A 21,179-nucleotide genomic window follows, 5' to 3' on the forward strand; every position below is an offset into this window, starting at 1 on the left:
CTAAACTGCTTGTCTAGACATCTTCTGTTGCCGCTCAATAAAAATGGGCATTTCTCATTCTTCCCTTCCTAAGTTAAATATCTAAAATGCATCAGGTAAATCATGTTTTAGAAAGGCTTCTCTGTCTTTTGACTGCTAAAGGAATCTAGAAGAAGAGTTCTGATGTATGTTTTGTACACATCTTAAGTAATGCCACCCTCCAAGATTGTTTCCCTGTACTAATGCAGTATATGTTTCTCCCCTGAAGCCTTGAAATCTAAGATCAAAGGATGGATAAAACATATTAGAAAAGAAGTCCTGTCTTTAGAGGTGCGGAAAGATTAAGAGAAACTCCCAAAGTTATTCTGTACTTCATTCCTGTTTAAATGCTTAAATTTCCTTTGAAATCAGTAGGAACTTGGGCATACAGAGACAAATGAAACCTCTAAATACCTCTGATTTTGAGCTTGTACTGGTAAAGGCTTGATTTTCTTTTTTTAGCCTTTTGTGTAGCAAAGGTTGTAATTCCACCACGTTTCAGCAGCATTGTCTCAGCTGTACAAATTTTGGTATCATTAGAACTTCCTGGTAATCTGAAAACTATCTATTAGTTTATAAGTCTTGCAATAACTTCTCTCATACCCATAATTTCTCCTAATTCCATCACTAGATAAGAAGAAAACACAACTGGGAGAAGAGCTGGTTTGTCTAAGTTGAAATTCTTTTGTAGCTGATTATGAACTGATCGAAATCTATGGATCTATTATATTTTCTTCTGCTCTGTGAGTGATTTGAAAGTTGAATACACTTCAAGCTCTTTGTAACAGAATCCCCAAACACTTCCCTATCAGTAGCGACTGGCAGTACCGATTCTGCCATGGTACAGATCTTACTTATGCTGCCATCCTGTGAGAGTACTCCTTTGCCTTTCCAGGAACAGGAATTATGTGACTGGAAATGTTTCTTCTTTTACAAGAATGAACTTCTCTGTCCTACACCTGCCACTTACAGAACTGCAGATTTATCCTAGATTTTATCTTCCTGTTACTTTCTACATAGGAGAAAATAATTTATTCTTAGGAATGGCTTAGTGTCAGGACTTCCCAAGGACTCTTTGCCATCACGGTAGGGTTGGCACCACAGAGGACAGCAGGTGTCCTACTTGGCTTTCCCTGGAAGATGGAGTAATCTCATGTCCTTGGGAGCCAAATTTTATTCAGAAAAGCTTCAAGAGCAGTTCTAGTCTAAATCATTTGCACTGTTGGCTTACACCCAACAGGCAGAATTAATCCTCGCCTATTGTGACATTATTAAGCTTTGTGTATCTCAAATTAGGTGACTGAATATTTGCCTAGTCAGAATAGTTCTGTTTTCCAGAGGAGCAAGCAGATCAGCAAAGTGCTAGAGGTTTTTACCTCTAGATAGTCTATTTAAAGACTGTCTTTACAAAAACTATTCAGTCCATAGGAAACCAAGATTCTATAACTGTTATCATGAAACATTTAATTAAGCAACATAAAGTTTTAAAGCTGGTGAGAAACAGCATGACATTACTTATGGTTAGAATAAGGACCTTTATTTTTTTTTCCACTGGATATCTGCCCAGCAAAATGCAGTAAAAGAAATGAACTAACACAAGCATATAAATACTTCATTGATAAAGAAGTTCAGGTCATGTGCAACATACTGTGAATTTTAGGTCTTACTGGAATTTATAGCCAAGTATTCTGGGGTCATAGTTTGGCTAGTGGCACTGGAAAAAATAAAAGATGACAGCAGGAAAATTTACAATAGATCTATTCATATACATAGTGATGAATGACACTTTTCATTGGCAATGTTATGCTCTTATCAAAGACATGTAAAATAACTGCCTGCAACTCCCTTCCAAGTATGGGCACGATGGTGCTAATCATGGAATACTTAAATGAGCCCATCAAGTTCAAAGTTAAGATAAATTTCTCATCTGCTTAAAGTTAACATATAAACATATGTTTATATTTTGTATATATACAAATGTTTATTTATATATATGTATATGTTTATGCATAGGCATTTGTAATATCGAGGTCGTGTGAACATATATCTTCACTGTTTTCAAGTAATTCCAGAAGTACTCATGAAAATCCCATTTTATTTGTATCAACCTTTAAATGACCTAGCGTTGTATTATCTATAAATGATTAATATCTTTTCCCCATAAGAAAATACAGACGAAATAAACATTAGCTGTGAGGATGTATTTGAGGAAAACTGGAGCTATTCACTTTATTTAGATAATCATTTGATTAAACTTTTTGATATGACTTAGCTATCAGTAAGCTTATCTGTGCTTCATATTTCATTTTTTACTTATTGAAAGGATTTTTTCCAATAAAAGGTATTTATTAAAAAAATACTTCACCTTATCTAATGAGGTTTATGTGTGTTGTTTTCTTGTTTATTTGTTTAGCATGGAGCTATAAAACAATTTGATTTTTGCTATTACTTTTAGGGGGGAAAAAGGAAATTTCTACCTTCTTTAAAAACCGCAGCATTTTAGGGGATATATATAAAGAAATGAGAGGAGTACTTAAGGAGTATTTACTTAAGTAAAAAGTCTCCTTCTAAAGAATCTTCTGGAGACTTGCTTCTTAACATGATACTTAAAATAAATATGTTTTTCTGACCTCATTAGCAACAGTTAATTGTTAATCCAGTTTATTTCTAACCTTTGTTTCAGAGACCTTAAAATGTAAAGTTTTAAAATAAAAATCTAAGTACACAGTGCAATTTGACTTTAGCTATAGGTCTTAAATTTGGTGCAAGTGAAAAGTTAATTTATTGTATTCCGCAGAGTTCCAGTACTGCAAAGTGGCTTGAGTAGAACAAGGGACCCTAACTATACGCCTTCTTCTATATAATTGCTGAAGCAACACACTACGTAACAGAACATTCAGTGGTAATGATTTGAAATTGCACGATTCTCACACGGAAGACAAAGTAATCAGCATTACAGATGGCTGTAAGAGCTGATGGACTCAACAATAATTTTGATTAACATATTCTAATTTTTCTATAAATTTATGGAAAATATAATCAGCTTGGGAATAAAATGGATGTTAAAGTATAAGAAAGTTTCATGTAATGCTAGTTCCAATTTTATGTATCGTTCCTTAAAAATCAAATAGAACATCACAAACTTAATTTACATGGGAGACATTCTCTTGTCTTTCACAGTGTGCCGTAATTTATACATATGCAAAGAGTGTGCAAACATATGTGAATCATTGCCATTCTCATTTAGACGCTTTGCATATTTACTTCCTCAAACATAAGCAGTAAGTTGCGTACAAAGCATTTGACCTTATGCTCACAGAGAGATAGAGCTGAAGTGGGATGTGAGATTAATAAAAAGGAATAAATTTATGTCATTATCATGTTTTTGATCATTTCTCCTTGAGTTATAAAAAATTCACTTGACAAAGTGTTCCCATATACATATTGCCTGGATCAGTCAACTTTCTAACCAACTGTTTCTCAGTTAGATGTATTAAATCTTACTAGAGAAACGTAGTTCTTTCTGTGGGAAGAAAATAATTCTTTTACTAGTAAACCTAAGTAATATTCTCATCACAAGCACACATGTTAAATCTTCGCAGAGGAGGGTATATTTCACTGGATGATTTTTATATGTTCTGGCTGAAGAGTATCAGCATAACTCCTCAGAAGAAAGGTGGCTCCAGAAACACATGATGTCTAGGCAGCATCTGTATTGCAAATCAGAAGCAGCCTGTATTTTAATGGCAACTAATTTATTTTGAATTTATGAGGCATTGCAGCCATTAGAAGTAAGCTGCTTTAGATTAGTTCATGGAGAATAAGGCTTCTGCCAGTGGTAGCTTGTTTTATTTCTCGATGTCAGGTAAGAAAATATGCCTGTTTCAGTAGCCACAAAAATAATGCCTGCAAGTACAATAAGATGGCACTAGGTCACTGAATGTTGCTTTTTTTCAGCAGGGCTCAAATATTTTCCTATTCCTATGACCAAACTTGAACGAGACTTCCCCCTCCCCCCCATATTCAGAAGTCATGGGGATGTATCCTCTGCTGCTGTAAGGGAAGGGGCGGTAGAGATAACATTATGCATGTTGTTTCCTTTCTAGTACACGCTATAAATACTTTTGCCCAACTCTGTGATAATATCTTTTTTCCACTGGTTAAATCCCAGGCTTCCTCTACTCATTTTTCATTAGTCTTCCTTACTTGGTCATATTTTATGAAATACTCTTTTTATAGGGGAAAGCATACTTTCCCTCTCATTAGAGGAAGTTACAATGTTTTGGCTGATTGCAGTCCATGGAAGGGGTATGTGTTGATCCAGCCCGCAGAAGAAATGGCGTGTGAACATACCTAGGAAATGACTCAAAGATTGAAAAACTCATCATGTGAAGCTCCTTTCATACATGGAAATCTAAAAGTGTGTCCATAGCAATATTTTTACTGAAGTCATATATTTTGAAGAGATATGTTTGTGGGTCTCTAAAAAGACTCCAGTGATGAAAAGTAGATGAGATGGATATGGGAAAACACAAAGATAAACTGACATCTACTCACTTACCATATAGATAATAAATATGATATATCTTCTATTTTCTCTTTCAGCTCTCTATTGGACAGGACATTACTCTCAGACATGTTCATTTTGCTGTTAAAGGACTGAATAATCTTGAGAAGTTAAGGAGAAGCAAGTACGGGACTAGGAGGAAGAGAATAAGTTCATTCTTATGAATGAATTTATTTATTTAAAGAAGTTTATACTACTTTTTATACTTTTTAAAGCAGCTTATACTGCTATTTATTTAAAGCAGTTTATCCTGCTTTTAGTCTTTTTGACCCAAAAGAGAAAATATTCAATGCCACCTTTACATATCATTCTGTAATTAAAAGAGATTTTCTCAATATCCATACATCTCACTTTTTCAGTTGTCTGAAAAGAGAAAACAAAAGTGAAGAAACAAAGCGGAGAAGGATTCTTGCTTTGAGTTGACAGCTGGATTTACTTTTGTCTTTCCCCATCCTGTCCCTTAGGTTTACTCTGTCTCCTCTTTTACGAAATACTGGGGAAAATGCAAGTTCTATGCCTGGCATTATTCCATTAATGTACTATTATTGCCTGTGTTTGCATTCTAAATAATTTAGGTGCCAAAACCTAATGAATGTGTTCAGTTCCCGTCTTAAACGCTGTCTTTGAACCTCAAATACCTGAATTTAAATTAAAAGACAAAAAAACACACCCCCAACTTGTATAAACTGGTTTAACTTTACTGAATTCAGAGAATAGTCAATGATTTACATGAGGTGCAGACCTGGCTCTACATTTTGATTTTACTAGTAGAGTGATTTTTTTTCCTTTGCCTTTACCTTTGCCTTTCTACCTTCTCCTTTCCTCCAATATTCTCTAGACTCACACAGATGACAATATTAAAATGTAGTCCCTTGTTTTGAATTTTATTATTATTTTAGCAATATTTTCTTCAGATAGGTAAGAAAAAATAATCTTGTTGACAGAATCCTTTAATCATTTGTGAGCCAGCTAAATTCATAATAGATTTAAAAGGAGAGACATCAAAACATTGTTTCGAAGGCTGAGCAATCGGCAGGATCTCCCAATTAAAGCTACAGTTGCCAGGTACGCTATTTAGATGCAGGCATTGTATCACCATATGAACAACTTTGTGCGTTTTCCAGAAATAATGAGGCAAATCTCTGACTCACTGCTAAGCTAACATTTACAATCCATGAGTATGCCTCTTAAGTACCACATGTGCTTAGCAGATGATGTCTTTCACATATGGATAGTTATCTGCAAGAAGTGGTAGACTACATTTGGAAATAATCTAACAATGTTATTGGTAATGATCTAAATATGATGACTTCTCAGGATGCTTTGAAGTTATAAGTACATCCAGATTTATATTTCTAGTTGCATATATTCTGAATATGCAGATGAGATGTAATGATCCGCTTATAGTCTATAATTCACAGTAAATGGTCCATAGAAACATCACAGGTATACTGAGTGTTTTCAGTTTAAAGTTTAATTAAGCAGTGTGAAGTTAAGACTAGAATAAAGTTAAGACTATGATAAAGAAAGGAGTGGAAAGAAGAAAATAAAAATAATGAAGAAGCAAATAACTAAACAGTGGACATACATAATTCCATGCATCTTGTGCTTTCTCTAAAATTACATGTTGTTACCTGTAGCATTATATAAGGAATAATTTCCAAGTTGGATATAATATTATTTTGGAAGAAAAAATGCCTGTAAGATGATGTACAGGGAAAAAAAGAAGGGATACTTGTTGTGAGACTATTAATATGATGGTCAATTTGTAGAAGACAGGGAAATCCAGATGGCAATATTAACTTTAACTAGAATTGGTTGAATTTTTCACAGTGAATGCATTATCTGAATAATATTTATATATATATATATTTTTGCAAATTTTTTATTGCAAACTGATCTGAGTTGCAGAGAATATGTCTTATATTCATAAGAACCAGTAATCTGTGCAAGATGTTCATAAAATGTTTGCTTTTGACTTTTTGCTCTCTGTGATGTCTGCTTGGTGTCTAAATAAAAAAATCTTGTTTTGCTTCCAGGCAAAATAGCCAGAGATTTTTAAGAAGGTGTATAAAAATCATGAACAATAATAGGGAATAATAAATAAGAAACAATGAGCAGTGAACACTTATGAATATTGTGTTCACATGTGCACACATAAATTCATGCAAAAGGCAGTCGTTGCCCAAAGAGGAAGAAAGAAAAAATCAAGGAAAATATTCGTAACTGGATAATAACATGGGTTAGGAAAATGGCTATGAAGAATTAATATTAGCTAGCTGTGTTTGGTTTTCCAGTGATTAGCTCTGAGATTAACACCATATCTCTTACTTTCAAGTTGCTATAATTATAGCTGTGACAGTGCTGTATTGTAACCTCTCTCTCTCCTTTCAGTTTAAGGAATAGCAACAATAATGAAAATTGTCCTTCCTTTTTAACAGCAGAATGTACAAAAATTGTTTGGAAATCTCGTTCACACAATTAGCAAAAAATAAAGTTTTATGAGTTTTTATGAGTTTTATAGCTAAAAAATGTTCTGGCAAGGCACAATGTACCAAAAACTAAGTCTTCGGTATGTTGACCTTTAGTTGCAACTTTTGAAGTCATTTGAACTCACTAGTGAGTTCAGACATTTCCAGATTAGATATATATACACATACATACACATATTACATACATATATATGTTCATACATATGTAAACAGATGCAGCACACACACACACGCACACGCCTACACACACGTACATACATATATGAATGAAATGAGTACTCTATACTATTTCAGAATAAAACAATCCATTTATATCATGAGAAGTCCCACAGCCAAATGAGGAAAAAAGATTATAAATGTTATCATAAACAAACGGTTAGATTTGTTTGTTTACATTATAGTGAATGCCTCTCAATAAATATTGCTATCTTGGCCGTGTTTATCTTTCTATTGCGTGAGTGTGCAGTATCTATGTCTGGGCCTAACAGGGTTTTAGTAAGATTATTTCAGAGATAAAAGAATTACTATAAATACTTGATAGCTATAAATTAGCCTTTAGTTTCAGGTTAGTATTAATTTTCCATCATTCACTGAAAGTAGACAAATTAGGATTAATTTTAGCCTTTTCAGAAATATGATGCTTCTTTCAGTACAAGTGCCCAGAAGCAGATATTACCACATTGAACTAAATCTTTCACCTCGGAGCATCCACACAGAGAAACTTCTTTCCTTCGAGCACCCACTGGAATGGATAATATTTAAAGGGTGAGACCTCTGCAATAAAATTGCTAAATATTTTTGTTGGGGTATTTCTATACTTAGAGTTATGCCTTCTGAAATCCCTGGTGGAATTCTGAAAAGCATCTAAATTTGATGAAGTTTATTTTTGATATAACCTTCCTGTATTTTTGACTGTACAGAGGTGAAATTAGAGGATCTTTTTTTGATTTTTCATTTAAAGGAGAAGTAATCTGTTGTGGCAGAGGTTCATTGTGCATGTCACCAGTAATAATATTTAGGTGAAATCTCCAACACAGTTTTAGGTCTGAAAAAAATCTGTGTTAACTTTATATTCACACAAGCACACAAGCTGTAAAGGAGTTAAAGTAGTTACTGTTAAATAATAAGCTGGAAAAAAAAAATGTTAGATTTTCTTCTGCAGGAAACTTTCATTAAATCTTAAAAGTACTTACATTTGCCATTGAATTTTCTAATGATCACATTGATACATTTATTGCTTAAGTTGCAAGCTTATAACAACAGTTTTCTCAGAAGAAAACAACAGTTTTCCAAGAAGAGCATTTGCAATTCATGTATCATGTGCTGATTCTATTTCTGGCGATCCCCATTACAGAAGCATGCAGGCCACTTTGTGAAAAATATGTGCCTGGTGTTACATTGTATCTATTTATATACCTCTCTTTTATTGGTACTTTGGTTCCACCTCATCATTAACTTTTTCCTTCCTTTCTTCTTCCTTCTTTCTTTCTTTTCTTCCAAGTGTAAATACCTATTTTTTTGCAAATACCTGTTCTTGTGCCTTACCCTACTAAGTGATACTGAAATTAATATGAGTACAAACATAAGTGAAGTTGAAAAAAAATGCTGTGGTGACGTGTGGCACGTGACTTCTCTCACAATAAATATGGCAATACAAAATTTGAACAATTAATTTTGTAGCAGAACTCTTTTTCTAAGTTTTTTTTTTTTTTTAAGTCAATGACCTTAAATGGAACCTCATTCTGAGAACTGCTGAGTATTTAGCAACTTATAGAATTACACTTATTTCTGATTAAGCATTATGAGGTTTTGTATTGCTAGCTTGAAAAGTAATGTTATGAATCAATTTTAAATCTTCTGCTTTGTGACTATCTGTATTAGCCTTTCATGAAAAAAAGTTTCCATAGCAGATCATGCAAAACATTTAATATCCACTATCAACATGTACCCATGCAAATAACAATCAGCATGAATACACTTTGATTAAAAACTGGGCAATTTTCACACTTAAAAATTGAAATATGTGCAGGAACTCACTAACTTGAAGTTAAATTTTCTAAATTGTGTAGTCCATGGCTCTATACACATTTACAAAACAGCAAGCAAGCAAGCAAATAAAGAAAAAACCTGTAAGCCATTCAACAACTTTAGTCAAAACACATATTACCCTTGGTTCTGGTGTATCAATGCAGAAGAAGAACAGATTAAGGATCTGTAATTTCTACATGAAAGCAACACATGCAGAGCACAAATCAGCACTGCTGATCACTTATTTTTCTTCTGAACATTTTAGGAAAAATGACATCTCTCAGCTCATACTTGGAGCCTGACGTATATCTTAGTGACTTGAGCATCTTACTGACTTGAGCACATCAATTCAAAGTTAAACTCTAACCCTTTGAGGGAAAAAACTTTAGAGAAGCCACCAGTGTGCTGAGGCAGTCTGCCATGACCCAGGCTCCTGCGTGCTATCTCACACATGGTTATTTTCTTTCTCGTGAAACTCCTAAGAAATAGCTGAAGGTCAAAGCAATCCTCACTAGTAATCAAAAGATAAAAACTTGATATAATTCATGGGATAAAATTGAGGATATGTGTATCCCAGATAATGAAACTGAGGAAATATGGTTGGAAGGGGAGAAGTGATGAGCAGGGGGTGATGGACTGTTTAACGACGGAGTGCTTACTCCCCAGCATGCTGTGCTTTCGGCTGCTGAGCCACCTTAGCTCGTAGTTTAGCTACCCTACCTCAATGTTCACCTTTTCTTTTTGGTGATATTTATTGCAGAAACATTTTTTTTTCCTCTTTGCTTTCTGTCAAGGTTACTATATTATCTGATTTTATGAAATCAGTGCAGCCAGTTGTAAATGTTATATGAAGCGGGGGGAGAAATACTGCCAAAAGCACAGAGGAAGTAGAGAATGCTTTACAGCCATTGTTGAACGATGTCACTTTTGCTGCTGTTATACAAAACCACAGAATGTGTCAGGAACGCAGACAGCCAATCCCAGGAATGTGATGGAAATATAATACAAAAATAGTTGTATGACATTTAAATATTTACCAATTCATACATTTTTTTTTCTGTCCCCTCCAGCCTTCTTTAGATGTACATACAGGCTATTAATACTATTTGTCTAAAGGCTTTTGAACTACAGGTAAAACCATCAGAGAACACTCAGTGTTTTGACTTAGTCCTGCTAGGGAAAAACAGAATATTTTTATGGATGGCTTTAAAACATTATTGGAATCAATTTTCATTTGCTTTTCCTCTGGATGCAAGAAATGACGTTCCACTAGCATTACTGGGTACTTGTGTAAAACATCTGTAGTAGAAGGAGTAATTTAAAAATAAAAGATAAGACTACTTCAGCAAAATCTTGGGGACTCTGCCAAAAAAGGAAATCAGCTCCTGTAAGTGGATTTTGTATTTACTTCTTTATTATGTATAAGTTATTTATTTTGTATAAGAAGAAAAAAAATCTGACTGATATTAGCAAACAGTTTATCGTAATTTTAACGCTTAGAGTGCCTCTGACTTTTAAAGCCTGGTAGGAAACAAAAGTAAAACTAAAGCAAGCCCGTATGGATAGCTGCATTGATTTTGCTGCGCAGATGGCCAAAATTGTGAAATTGTACTTGTGCTTAAATCGTTTGACTTGCAGGGTACACTCTAAAACTTCTTTAGGATAACTTGCGTTAATGCAACTTCAAATATTATTATTGCATTTATTTTCAGCTTCTTTCAAGATTTCTGTTTATGCAAAATGTGATATTGTTCAGATTGAGTCATTTCAGGTTGCTTTTGATTAATGACACCGTATAAAGTATTCATTGTTAATATATGTTTAGAAAATTACATTTATATTAAGCTAACTCCTGTCTAGTTCCATACTATAGATAATGCAGATAGATAGGACAATTATAAAGCATAAGTAGACTGACTGTCTGTGAATTAAAGTATAGAGATTAAGGGTTTTTAATTGCATCATATATTATAGCAGTAAGAAATCAAACTAAGAAGAATGCATTAAACACCTGTAACCTAGTATATGTACTTCTTAAAGAAGCTGTAATTCCTTCAGTGAATATAAATGTAGAATAGACCCGAAGATGATCTCATTATAGAAATGAAAGACATTCTGTGGCAGCTTGATGCTGCTACAAGCCAATCCTTACAGTTATAACCATTCTAAGTAGTTATTATACATGTAAATTGCAGAACATTTTTTCATCTGTCATACAAAACATTCCCTATTTAGGCAAGAACTGTCTAAGAGAAATTTTTTTTCCGAGTTTGTATGAAAAAAAATGATGGAAAGGAGAGAAGGCAGCAAGAATTCTAGTGTCCTAGATTCTCTTCCTCTTGTAAATTAATGGAGTGTACCTAATACATTTGGGCTGTTAAATGTTATTCTACCTGAGAGCTGAGCAAGATATGGATTTTATGCCAAATAAATCTTCCTTTATTCTATTTTGTGGCCTTAAAACTGATCTGCCAGTATTAATTCCTCCAAGTATTATGAAATGGAAATATTGTTATCTGGTTTGCATGCTTTAAGCTTTTAGAGACATTAGATATAGAGTTGTTGCATTGTCTGCAGAATCAGATCACTTTTCGAAGTGCATATTTCCCCTCCAAAAAACCCTCCAAATTATATAGATATGTGTACCTGAGTGTGTGTGTGTATCTGAGAATGTAACTGCATGAGAAAGAATATTAAAAATATTGAATATGTTATATTTACAGTACTTAGGCTGAGCCCTGCATCTGTTTCCACAAAAATAGCAAGCTATACATTTCTTTAGAGTGAACTTTACTACTCAAATTCAGTTTAGACGATATTAGCACAATAAGCATATTTTAAGAGAAAAAAATGATTATTTCCTCAAAATACAGCTACTTATTTTTCAGTTATATAGTCTTTTTATTGCTTTTAATTTACAACAGCATGGCTTAGCAGAAGAAAGAAGATTTAAATGCTGATCAAAAAGTTAAATCTGTAAGTGAGAGGAAAACAGATTATTGCTACCTTTGTTATTTTAAGAAATAATAACTTTCGTTTATAAGAACTGTATTATATTTTTACCCAAAGGCCTTGGTTTTCACCAGAGGCTAGTCAAAGTCCTTACATTTTCCTAATAGAGATGTGCAGCTAAATGTTTTACTTTGCCATCAGAATAGAATTTCATAAAAATAGGTGTCATTTACGTTATTATAGGCTGTGTATAAAACATCATAATCATGTCCCAAATGAATGAAGCAATGTCTGCTCACGTTGCTGAAATGACTTTTGCCATCTTCCATTGAAATGTGATGAAGGACATGAAAAGCTTCTATTTTTATTTGCCTTCTTCTAAACCATTTGTGTTATGCTGTACGGACCCTCCTGAACCTCTTCTTCAGTGGCACCTTTTACAGCGGCTATCTGACTCCTTTTCTGGAAGTCTGATCATTACCTCAAATAGAAAGATATGAAACAAAAATACAGCTAGGAAACTGCTAGTGTGTTATGATAACGGTCTTAAATCTGGTTTAGGGAGTGGATAGTCTTTGTGGCTGGTGGTTTGTAGGACCTAAGGGAGAAATCAGAGGAAGTATTCTTGTGGGCCCTTGCTAACTTAACATCTGTTATGTAGTTACTTTAGGCTTCAGGAGGGTAAACACACTTATCCAGCAGTCCTTTAGTGCATTAACTTGAATTAATGTATAGCATGATTTTGCCAGTGATACATTACCTAAACAGCTTAATCTTGCTTTGGCTAACAAGAAGAAAAAATGTAAGGAATATAGATACATGCTGGCATGTGAACATGGTTTAAATAATTGTAGAAGCTGTTCAATGTCGAAAGAAAATTGTGCATGGCTATAAAAGGCATGAAGACATGCAAACAGCTGCAATTTATGTAGATGCATATATGCTGAAGTATGAATGTTCATCACTTTGTAAGACTCCAAGATCAAAAACATACACAGAAGTTACAACACAATGTTTAGTCTAGTCATCAGGTCTGAAGGGTTCCTGGATGACTTATGGAGTTGGCTTAATCTAGCTTTGTGGCTTATATAACAATTAAAATTCTCCAGATGCATGAATTTTAAATCAAAATACTGGAATATACTCAAAGAAAAAGCGAAATGGAGCTGTGGTGCTAAATATATATCACTAACTTGAAAAAAAAAATCTCAAAGAGAATACTAGAATTAAAAGAATGTTCAATTCACTTTCAATTCATAATACATTCCAGTTTTAGGTCATTTGAAAGTACAGAGCTTGGACTTATCAGACAGCTTAGACTTTCCTCTGGTATATTCACCCACTATCTACCTCAATCAATACATCCGTATTTGACCTCTCGGTAGCTGGATACCGTGTAGGTGAGGCTAACATTACATGCTTTGACTTGAAAAGCTGTAACTTACAGTGCTGGCCTAAGTGCTATAGTTAAGATCAGCAGAGCAATTTTCTTGTTTCTGAGAAGGAACTGTTTGCAAGGCTATCTCCCTGAAAGAATTATACTATGAAACTTTCCATTTCTGTAGAAAAACCTCAAAACTCCTAAACAAGCAAGCAAAAAAGGCTGATTTTCCTGCCTTGTCTTCTTTACTTAGTAGGAGAAGGAAGTAAGGTTTGATGAAACTATATTAAAAAATAGTGGTATTTTCATTACAGTTAGTACTACTTTGGGGAACTATTACAGCAGATCTTACCTCCGAGATTGAAATTTGAAATATTTGTCAATCCTGTACAATGCTGCCTTTTTGATCCATAGTTTTATTTAAAATAAATCAACAATATAGTAATATTGCACAATAATCTTTTGTAATGATTTTCCTCTCTTTCCAATACTTGATAATCTGCAGTGCGTGGATTTACCCCTCGTCTTTTTCAGAGTCTCATATCCATCCTTCTAGCTTTTCCATGCTTAATGAGAAAAGAAACAGTTTACTAGTAGGTCTTTCAATAGCTGGATAATTATTTAAGTCTTCATATAAGAGCACAATTCAAGGCATTGCTTCTAGTGAATAAATCTATAAATAATATAGCTAAATTTTCCTCTGTTATGACTCCTCTTTCCTAGATTTTTTTTTCTAAGGATCAGCAAAAGAATATTTTCAGTGTGACTACAGAAAGACAACATTTACCACTCCTGTTTTTTTTTGTCAAAATGTTAAGCAAATGTCAAATGTCAAATGCGAAGCAAACCTTTATGAATTCAGATCACTTTTGCAAATGCTTCCAGCATTTTAGAAGTGACATGTTGTTATTGCGGATATTTTGAGTAATATTAACAATCAAAACTTTTTTTCCAGAAAGTTTTCTAAAATTTAATTTACAAAATTTTTTCTTTGAGTCAGATAAAGCATTCAAGGAACTTTTTTTTTTTGACCCAATAGAAACACACATTTCAAAAAATCTTTCTTTTTAATTCAAATATGAGCCAAACTATTGATTGTTCAAACATATTTATATATCAAAAAAAGTGGTGATTGAAACTCTGCTTCAGCAAAAGTTTATTAAGACTGGAGAAGGAGGCACGATATATTTGTTCAGTGCTTTGAGCATAACTTGTCAGTCTTTCGTGTTTTGTAGCCTCTTCTTATGGCCTTGAAGGAGGGGGAAGCCCCACCTTATCACTATTGTCCTACTCAGTCGTTCCCCCCAAATAGAAATAAAGAAGTGTTAGGTATCTCCTAATGCCGGCTATCAGCTAATAATTTTGGTGTTTCATATGTGATTTAAAGTCTTTTAATAAATCTCTGGGCTGTTGTATATTTGGTAGGCCAGTCCATGCCATTGATTTTTAAGGGGAAGTTCTGTTGATTTTCAATACGCAGTTATGCTTAAACTGCAGCAGAGCTAGAGCCTGATTTCTTCTCTTTATGTGTTTCCAACCTGAGCCACACTCAGTCCAGGGTGAGCAGCCTTTACCTTCCCAGGACAATAGCTATTCTGTTTTTCCTCTCTGTCGCCTATCTACTTTAGACTGCACAGCTACCTGGACAAGAAGATACAGTGCTTTTACTAGTACAAAGCTGTGCATATTTGTCTGTGATCAGTGGCCAGGGAGTTCCCCCCCCCCTTTTTTTAAAGAGGTGGTTCCCTCGACTGCTTGGGACCCAAGCTGTTTAATGAAGACACAAGCTGTAAGAGCTGTAATATCACTGAAATCTTTGCATTTCCAACAAGTTCATTTGGAACGAACCTCTGGATTGAAGAGTTATAGGGATCATGGGCAGACAGAGGGCAGCGCTGTTCCCTAAGGGAGTATGCTAACAATTGATCTTTTCGCATGCGTTTAAGACTTTTGCTGTAGATATGCAAATAATAATTCAACCATTACAACACATTCGTAATAAAAATTCAATACACTTAAGGTAACTCAAATAGTGAGGCCTAAATAATACCACATCTATGAAATATGCACTTCTAAATTTAGTTGTACTTGGGTTTTTCACATGGAAATTCTAGCATTTATTCCTTTAGATATTTATTGTGAGAGACTTAAACTATAATCAGTACAGTGAATGATTTGCAGTGAAATCAAATGTAGTGCTTGACATTTCATTTTATGTCAGATGCCTGTTTTATCTTCAGTTTGAAATTTATTACTTTTATTGTGAGTGTTTTTATATTTGTATTGGGTAAGTGTAGGTATTGCAAAAGTAAGACTACTTGTAATGATTCAGGCCAAATACAGTGTAATCAGATGGCATGTAAGTTTACCTAAAGAGCTTTGACACCCTCTTGATCTTGTTATGCAGCACACCATCTATTGTAGTCATGGCCGTTTAAAAAACATATAATGCATGTCATGCTAAATTGCACACTAGCTGTTTGTTTATTATGGACATAATTGCACTATAAACTTAACTGCAGTTGAAACTGAAAATCAGATTGTAGCAATATTTTCAAACTTTATAGATCTTCATGCTAAACTGCATCTTAGGTTTTGCCTGACAACCTACAGTCATCTTATTGCCCATTAACACTCCTTTCTAGATCAGATAAGGGAAAATGAGCCTCGGAGGCCAGAGATTTGTACTCTGATTTGACAACGTTCTTAAGTTCATGCATAATCTTACATGAGGGTCCTGGACATGCTGCAGTATTAAAAAGATTAGTTATTAGTTGGCCTGCCTGGATAATCTGCAGTGCGTGGATTTACCCCTCGTCTACTAATAGAATAGTAGTTCCTCCTATTCTATTAACTAGAGTTTTGATGTCTTCCTGATACTTGAAATTCTTCAACCCTTGCTCTTCCAAAACTTCCACTGACTGATCTCAGTATTGATTCTCTGCGAACTGTAACAACCCCTCTTGCTTGTCTCATGCTTTTAATCTGTTGATCCATCTCAATGACTAAATGTGTATATGTGTATATAAATATATATGTACATACATATCGTACCTACACATATAAATACATATATATGCACATATGCATACATATATAGTCAAGAAGGCAATATATCCACATCCAGGTGCATGTATCTGCAAATTCACAGGGTACATTTGTTAGACAAATCAGTAAGGAAACATCTGAGCTTTTTCAAGGACCAAGAGTAGCAGATTCTTACCAGTCCTAAACATAAATACATGTATGACGGAGTACCTGTTAATGTATTTTCTCTCTACCAACAGGTCCCATAAGCAGCATTTTAGTGAATAAGTATGGTAGCCGGCCTGTGATGATAGCAGGAGGTATATTGTGTTCATTTGGAATGATTGCTTCCTCCTTCTGCAATAGTGTCCTGGAACTTTATCTATGTATTGGCGTTGTTGGAGGTAAGAGTCCTGTTTAAAATGTATTGTTTATATTATATTATATTATTTCTAATGCTGTTGTGCCAATGAGCTTTACTGACCAGGAACCGACTATGCAAAGAATTGTGCCAGTGCAAACCAAGAAGATAGCAAGATCAGTTCATTTCAGCTACCTGAACTATCTAATCCTTTAAATTAGCTGGTATGATGTTAAATTATTTCTTAGGATATTTCAGGAACAGCTGATCATTTTATTCAGTAAATGCTGTATGTATGTACTATTCCACGCTGCACTGTAATTACGGTATAAAACTTGATTGGATCGTGACAGCACTTATTACAGTCATTTGTATAGAATTTCACATTCATTGTTTTAGCCTTCAATCATGCTACACTTCAAATGGGGTGGCAGAAGCTAGCAGAATTCTAGTAAAAATGCTAAACCTAGTAACAGCTTTCTGTAGGTTTGTACATGCATACCATCTCATAGAAAAGTATGACAATTTTCAGTTTAATAACTTTCTGTTTAAAATTCTATTCTACCCCAAAATAAAGTTTTTCATATATCATCGAAGGCCTGGAAATTACCTAAGGCAATGAACTAAAGGGATAATGAGGCCAGTAAATTAAATAACCTCTTTATCATTTTTTTTAAACCATCTCTTCAGAATAAGGAAGGCAGGTGAGATTAGAGGGCAAATAATAGCAGATAATAAATGAATTAGATAATACTTGTTCCTATATGCAAGGAATATCGTATCTTTCTTCATAAGAGGACTATGTAGAAGTGAATATAGGAATTTCTTTGTTCAATGCCCGTTCTTTAAAGCACTTTTTTTTTTATGTCTTAAAGTAAGGTCAGGGATGAGGAATGAGGCTGTCAGAGAAGAAAATTTCTCTCCTATGCAAATACATAGCTACTTGTCCCGTATTGCCTAGACATCTTACTAGAGAGAGAAGGCCTAGAGGTGCAGTTTGAGCACTCGGCTGCTGTGTGGAGTACCCTTCAGTCTGTTCCCATACCTGTCCTCTTCTACCACACTTCCACCTTTAGTAGTGACTTCCACAGCTGTAGAAGTGAAGCTGGATATGTTCCCAAATCATTAGTGATTTTAATCTCCACTTTTGTGCCCAAGTTCAATCTTAAATAGGGCTGGAAATAAAAGCTGAGATTTTTGTATTCAAATATGCTCACATTCTTTGTAGCTGAGGTAACATTTAATAACTTTTGTGAAATGAGCCAAGAGAGAATTGCGTGACAGCTTAGTAAAACCCAAAATGGTGTAGTCAAGGTTTTGATATCACCATTCCTCTGTCTTTCCACTGTCTCTGTCATTACTGAAACAGGCCAACAAGTTTCAGCTTTTATTGTAATGCTGCAGAAGGAAATGACAGAATGCCACCATGACGTAGTCTTGGCATTACCTCCCCTAGAAAGCAGTGAAGCTGTATTTCATTCGCTAATGCTGGTTGCTTTTCATCATCTTCATTAAAAATCACTGGATTGTATATTGATCCTTTTAAATATATTTAGTTATTGTATGGTACATTTTTAGTGTGTGACATGCAGTAATACTGTGTTCTATGTGTTGTTTAGGTCTGGGTTTAGCATTCAACTTGCAGCCTGCCTTGACCATGATTGGCAAGTATTTCTATAAGAAGCGTCCCATTGCTAATGGATTGGCCATGGCTGGAAGTCCAGTGTTTCTAAGCACATTGGCACCTCTCAATCAATTCCTCTTTAATGCATTTGGTTGGAAAGGAAGTTTTCTCATTCTGGGAGGACTTCTTTTGAACTGCTGTGTGGCAGGATCACTTATGAGACCTGTTGGACCTAAATCTGTTCCTCCTGTGAAAAAAGATGTTGAGAAAGGCACAGGAGATTCTGCCTTGCACAGAAACAACAAGAAGTCTTTTTGGCAAGCTGTGAATAAATACCTAGATTTATCCCTCTTCAAACACAGAGGTTTTCTGATTTATTTATCGGGAAATGTTATTATGTTTATTGGTTTCTTCGCTCCAATTGTATTCCTGGCTCCTTATGCCAAGCACAAGGGAATTGATGAATATTCTGCTGCTTTTTTGCTCTCTATCTTAGCCTTTGTAGATATGTTTGCTAGGCCTTCGATGGGACTTGTAGCAAACTCCAAGTTTATCCGGCCAAAGATCCAGTACTTTTTTAGTTTTGCTGTCTTGTACAATGGTGTTTGTCATATCTTGTGCCCTCTGGCAACAAATTACACTGGCTTGGTGATATATTCTGTATTTTTTGGGTTTGCGTTTGGAATGGTTAGCAGTGTTCTTTTTGAGACATTGATGGACCTTGTTGGTGCTGCCAGATTTTCCAGCGCTGTTGGACTTGTCACTATAGTGGAATGTTGCCCTGTTCTCCTAGGCCCTCCTCTAGGAGGTAAGAATCTCTTTTATTTTATTTCTTCAGACATCACGGCGTATATTTGCAATTTAGTACTGAATTATTTTAAAAATTGTTCTTAATGTTATGTAATGTTTTCTCTGTGATTTCGCATATACTATAGCACTGCACTACACTGGTGATCTTAGCGCTTTACAGCTTCAGATCCACATGAAGCTCTGAAGGTGTACAGTGTATGCATGCACAATAGAGAGATTTACAGCATATCTCACCTGGCCAATAAATCCAGGTGATAAATGCATATTTTCCTAGTAGCACTTAATGCTAACTTTGCAGCCTCAGTCTGCGTGTACTCGCTTCCACTTGCTCTTTGCCGACACAGCTCTTACTTCCTCAAATAGGCTGACTCTATTAGGTCAGTTTTCATAATGATCTCACAGAGGTGTATAATTTCTCTAACCTAATGGCAGCTAAAGGGACACTCGTTTAAATTAAAAATTTCACCTTGAGTTTGTCTAAAGAGAGAAGATTTTATGTCTAGCCACAAGAACTCGATCAAGAGGTGGCAGAAAGGAGGGGGCCCCCCAGCAGCCCCTGCCACGCTGTGCCGTGGGGCGTTGTGCCCTGCCCCACGTTCCATGCTACATGTCGGAGCCAGATGTTTAGCCTGTTTTTATAGCCAATAGATATGTGTAAGGTAATTCAGGGAGTAAATCGTCCTACATAGTTTGAAAGATGGTGATGTTGCCTATTCCTCTCTTCTGAGTGTAAAGGGAGCTTAAAGGGAGCCTAGGTGAATAGCTTGGACTGTATCCATAACTTTGGTGCTTCTAGAGCCAGAGATGATGAAAACAGTCTTAAAGGATTTTCTGTTAGTTTGTAATAAGTATTTAGTAATGCTATTAGTGTGATTTACAACATGCCTGTAATGTAATGTGTAATGTCAGCCCTGCAATATAAAAATACTGATACGTTTTCTCAGTAGAGACACTGATAATGTGACCAGCCCTCTGAACATACACTTGTTCCCCTACACCCTAACAAGCAGTGCCACAGAAGTCAGCAGGATAATACGTGTGCCTGAAAATAATCATACATGTTCAAGTATTTTTAGAATTATGGTCAGAATTTGTGTCAAACTAGCATCCTTGAATAAAACCTTAAATAAAGTAAAATAATTCCACTCATTTCAATTCGATAATATTTTTATAAATAAATGTTTAATAGTCTCCAAGATATTCCATATTTCCTTGGTCATTTAATATATGAATTAATTGTAATGGCAGAACAAAATATATCCTTCTAACACAGGCTCTTCCTATGCCACCTAGTGGGGGGCCTGGCCAGTGACTGAATCTCGCCTTCTCAATCAGGTTCTGAAATAGATATTAACTCTAAAGATATTAAATCTAATATTAATGGAGCAATAGAGTATGCAACTGTTTATTTTTCAATATATTAGTTTTGCAGGAGTTTGGAAAAGCATGTATTTGTGCTATAACAGTATGAATAATTGATTTCTCTTGTTAAATAGAGACAACAAAGGGGATTAACAAAAAAAAAAAGCTAAATTACAGTTTTGACTATTTCATATCTTTTAAATGTTATGCTGAAGTAATGTTAATGCAGAATTTCATTTTTAATCAGTTTTGCCAGACTGCTTGCGTATAAAACCCAGTAAATTTTACTTTTTACACTAATAGGTGAATTATACACTTGCAGTGCTATAGTAATATCATTTGAATTTTTCCTAATACAAAGCTTGTGGAATAAGCTAAAAACTAAAATAATTTGATAGCTTGTAAATGTGTATCAAGTGAATATGTTGGTACTATGGCTCCGACTCAGTAAAAGCAACTAAATAAACATTAAATTGAAATATGCAAGTTATTCCGTGAATTTCGATGATAGTGTGGCTGAGTTTGGAGCTAAATACTTGGATATGTACAAATGATTT

The 21,179-nt window shown here is 34.7% G+C and overlaps 1 protein-coding gene across 7 annotated transcripts in view; it reads left to right on the forward strand.

Annotated features, from left to right (window-relative positions):
* Nucleotides 1-21,179, forward strand: part of SLC16A7 (solute carrier family 16 member 7) — an 89,420-nt gene that overhangs the window by 59,852 nt on the left and 8,389 nt on the right. For all 7 annotated transcript variants that reach the window (XM_068934211.1, XM_068934219.1, XM_068934201.1 and 4 more), the window contains 2 exons: nt 16,726-16,869; nt 18,446-19,258. In XM_068934211.1, coding sequence (XP_068790312.1) covers nt 16,726-16,869; nt 18,446-19,258 — 957 coding nt within the window. The remainder of the gene's footprint in view (nt 1-16,725; nt 16,870-18,445; nt 19,259-21,179) is intronic.

Source organism: Struthio camelus, chromosome 1 (genome assembly GCF_040807025.1).
Source record: "Struthio camelus isolate bStrCam1 chromosome 1, bStrCam1.hap1, whole genome shotgun sequence".
NCBI classification, from domain to species: Eukaryota; Metazoa; Chordata; class Aves; order Struthioniformes; family Struthionidae; genus Struthio; species Struthio camelus.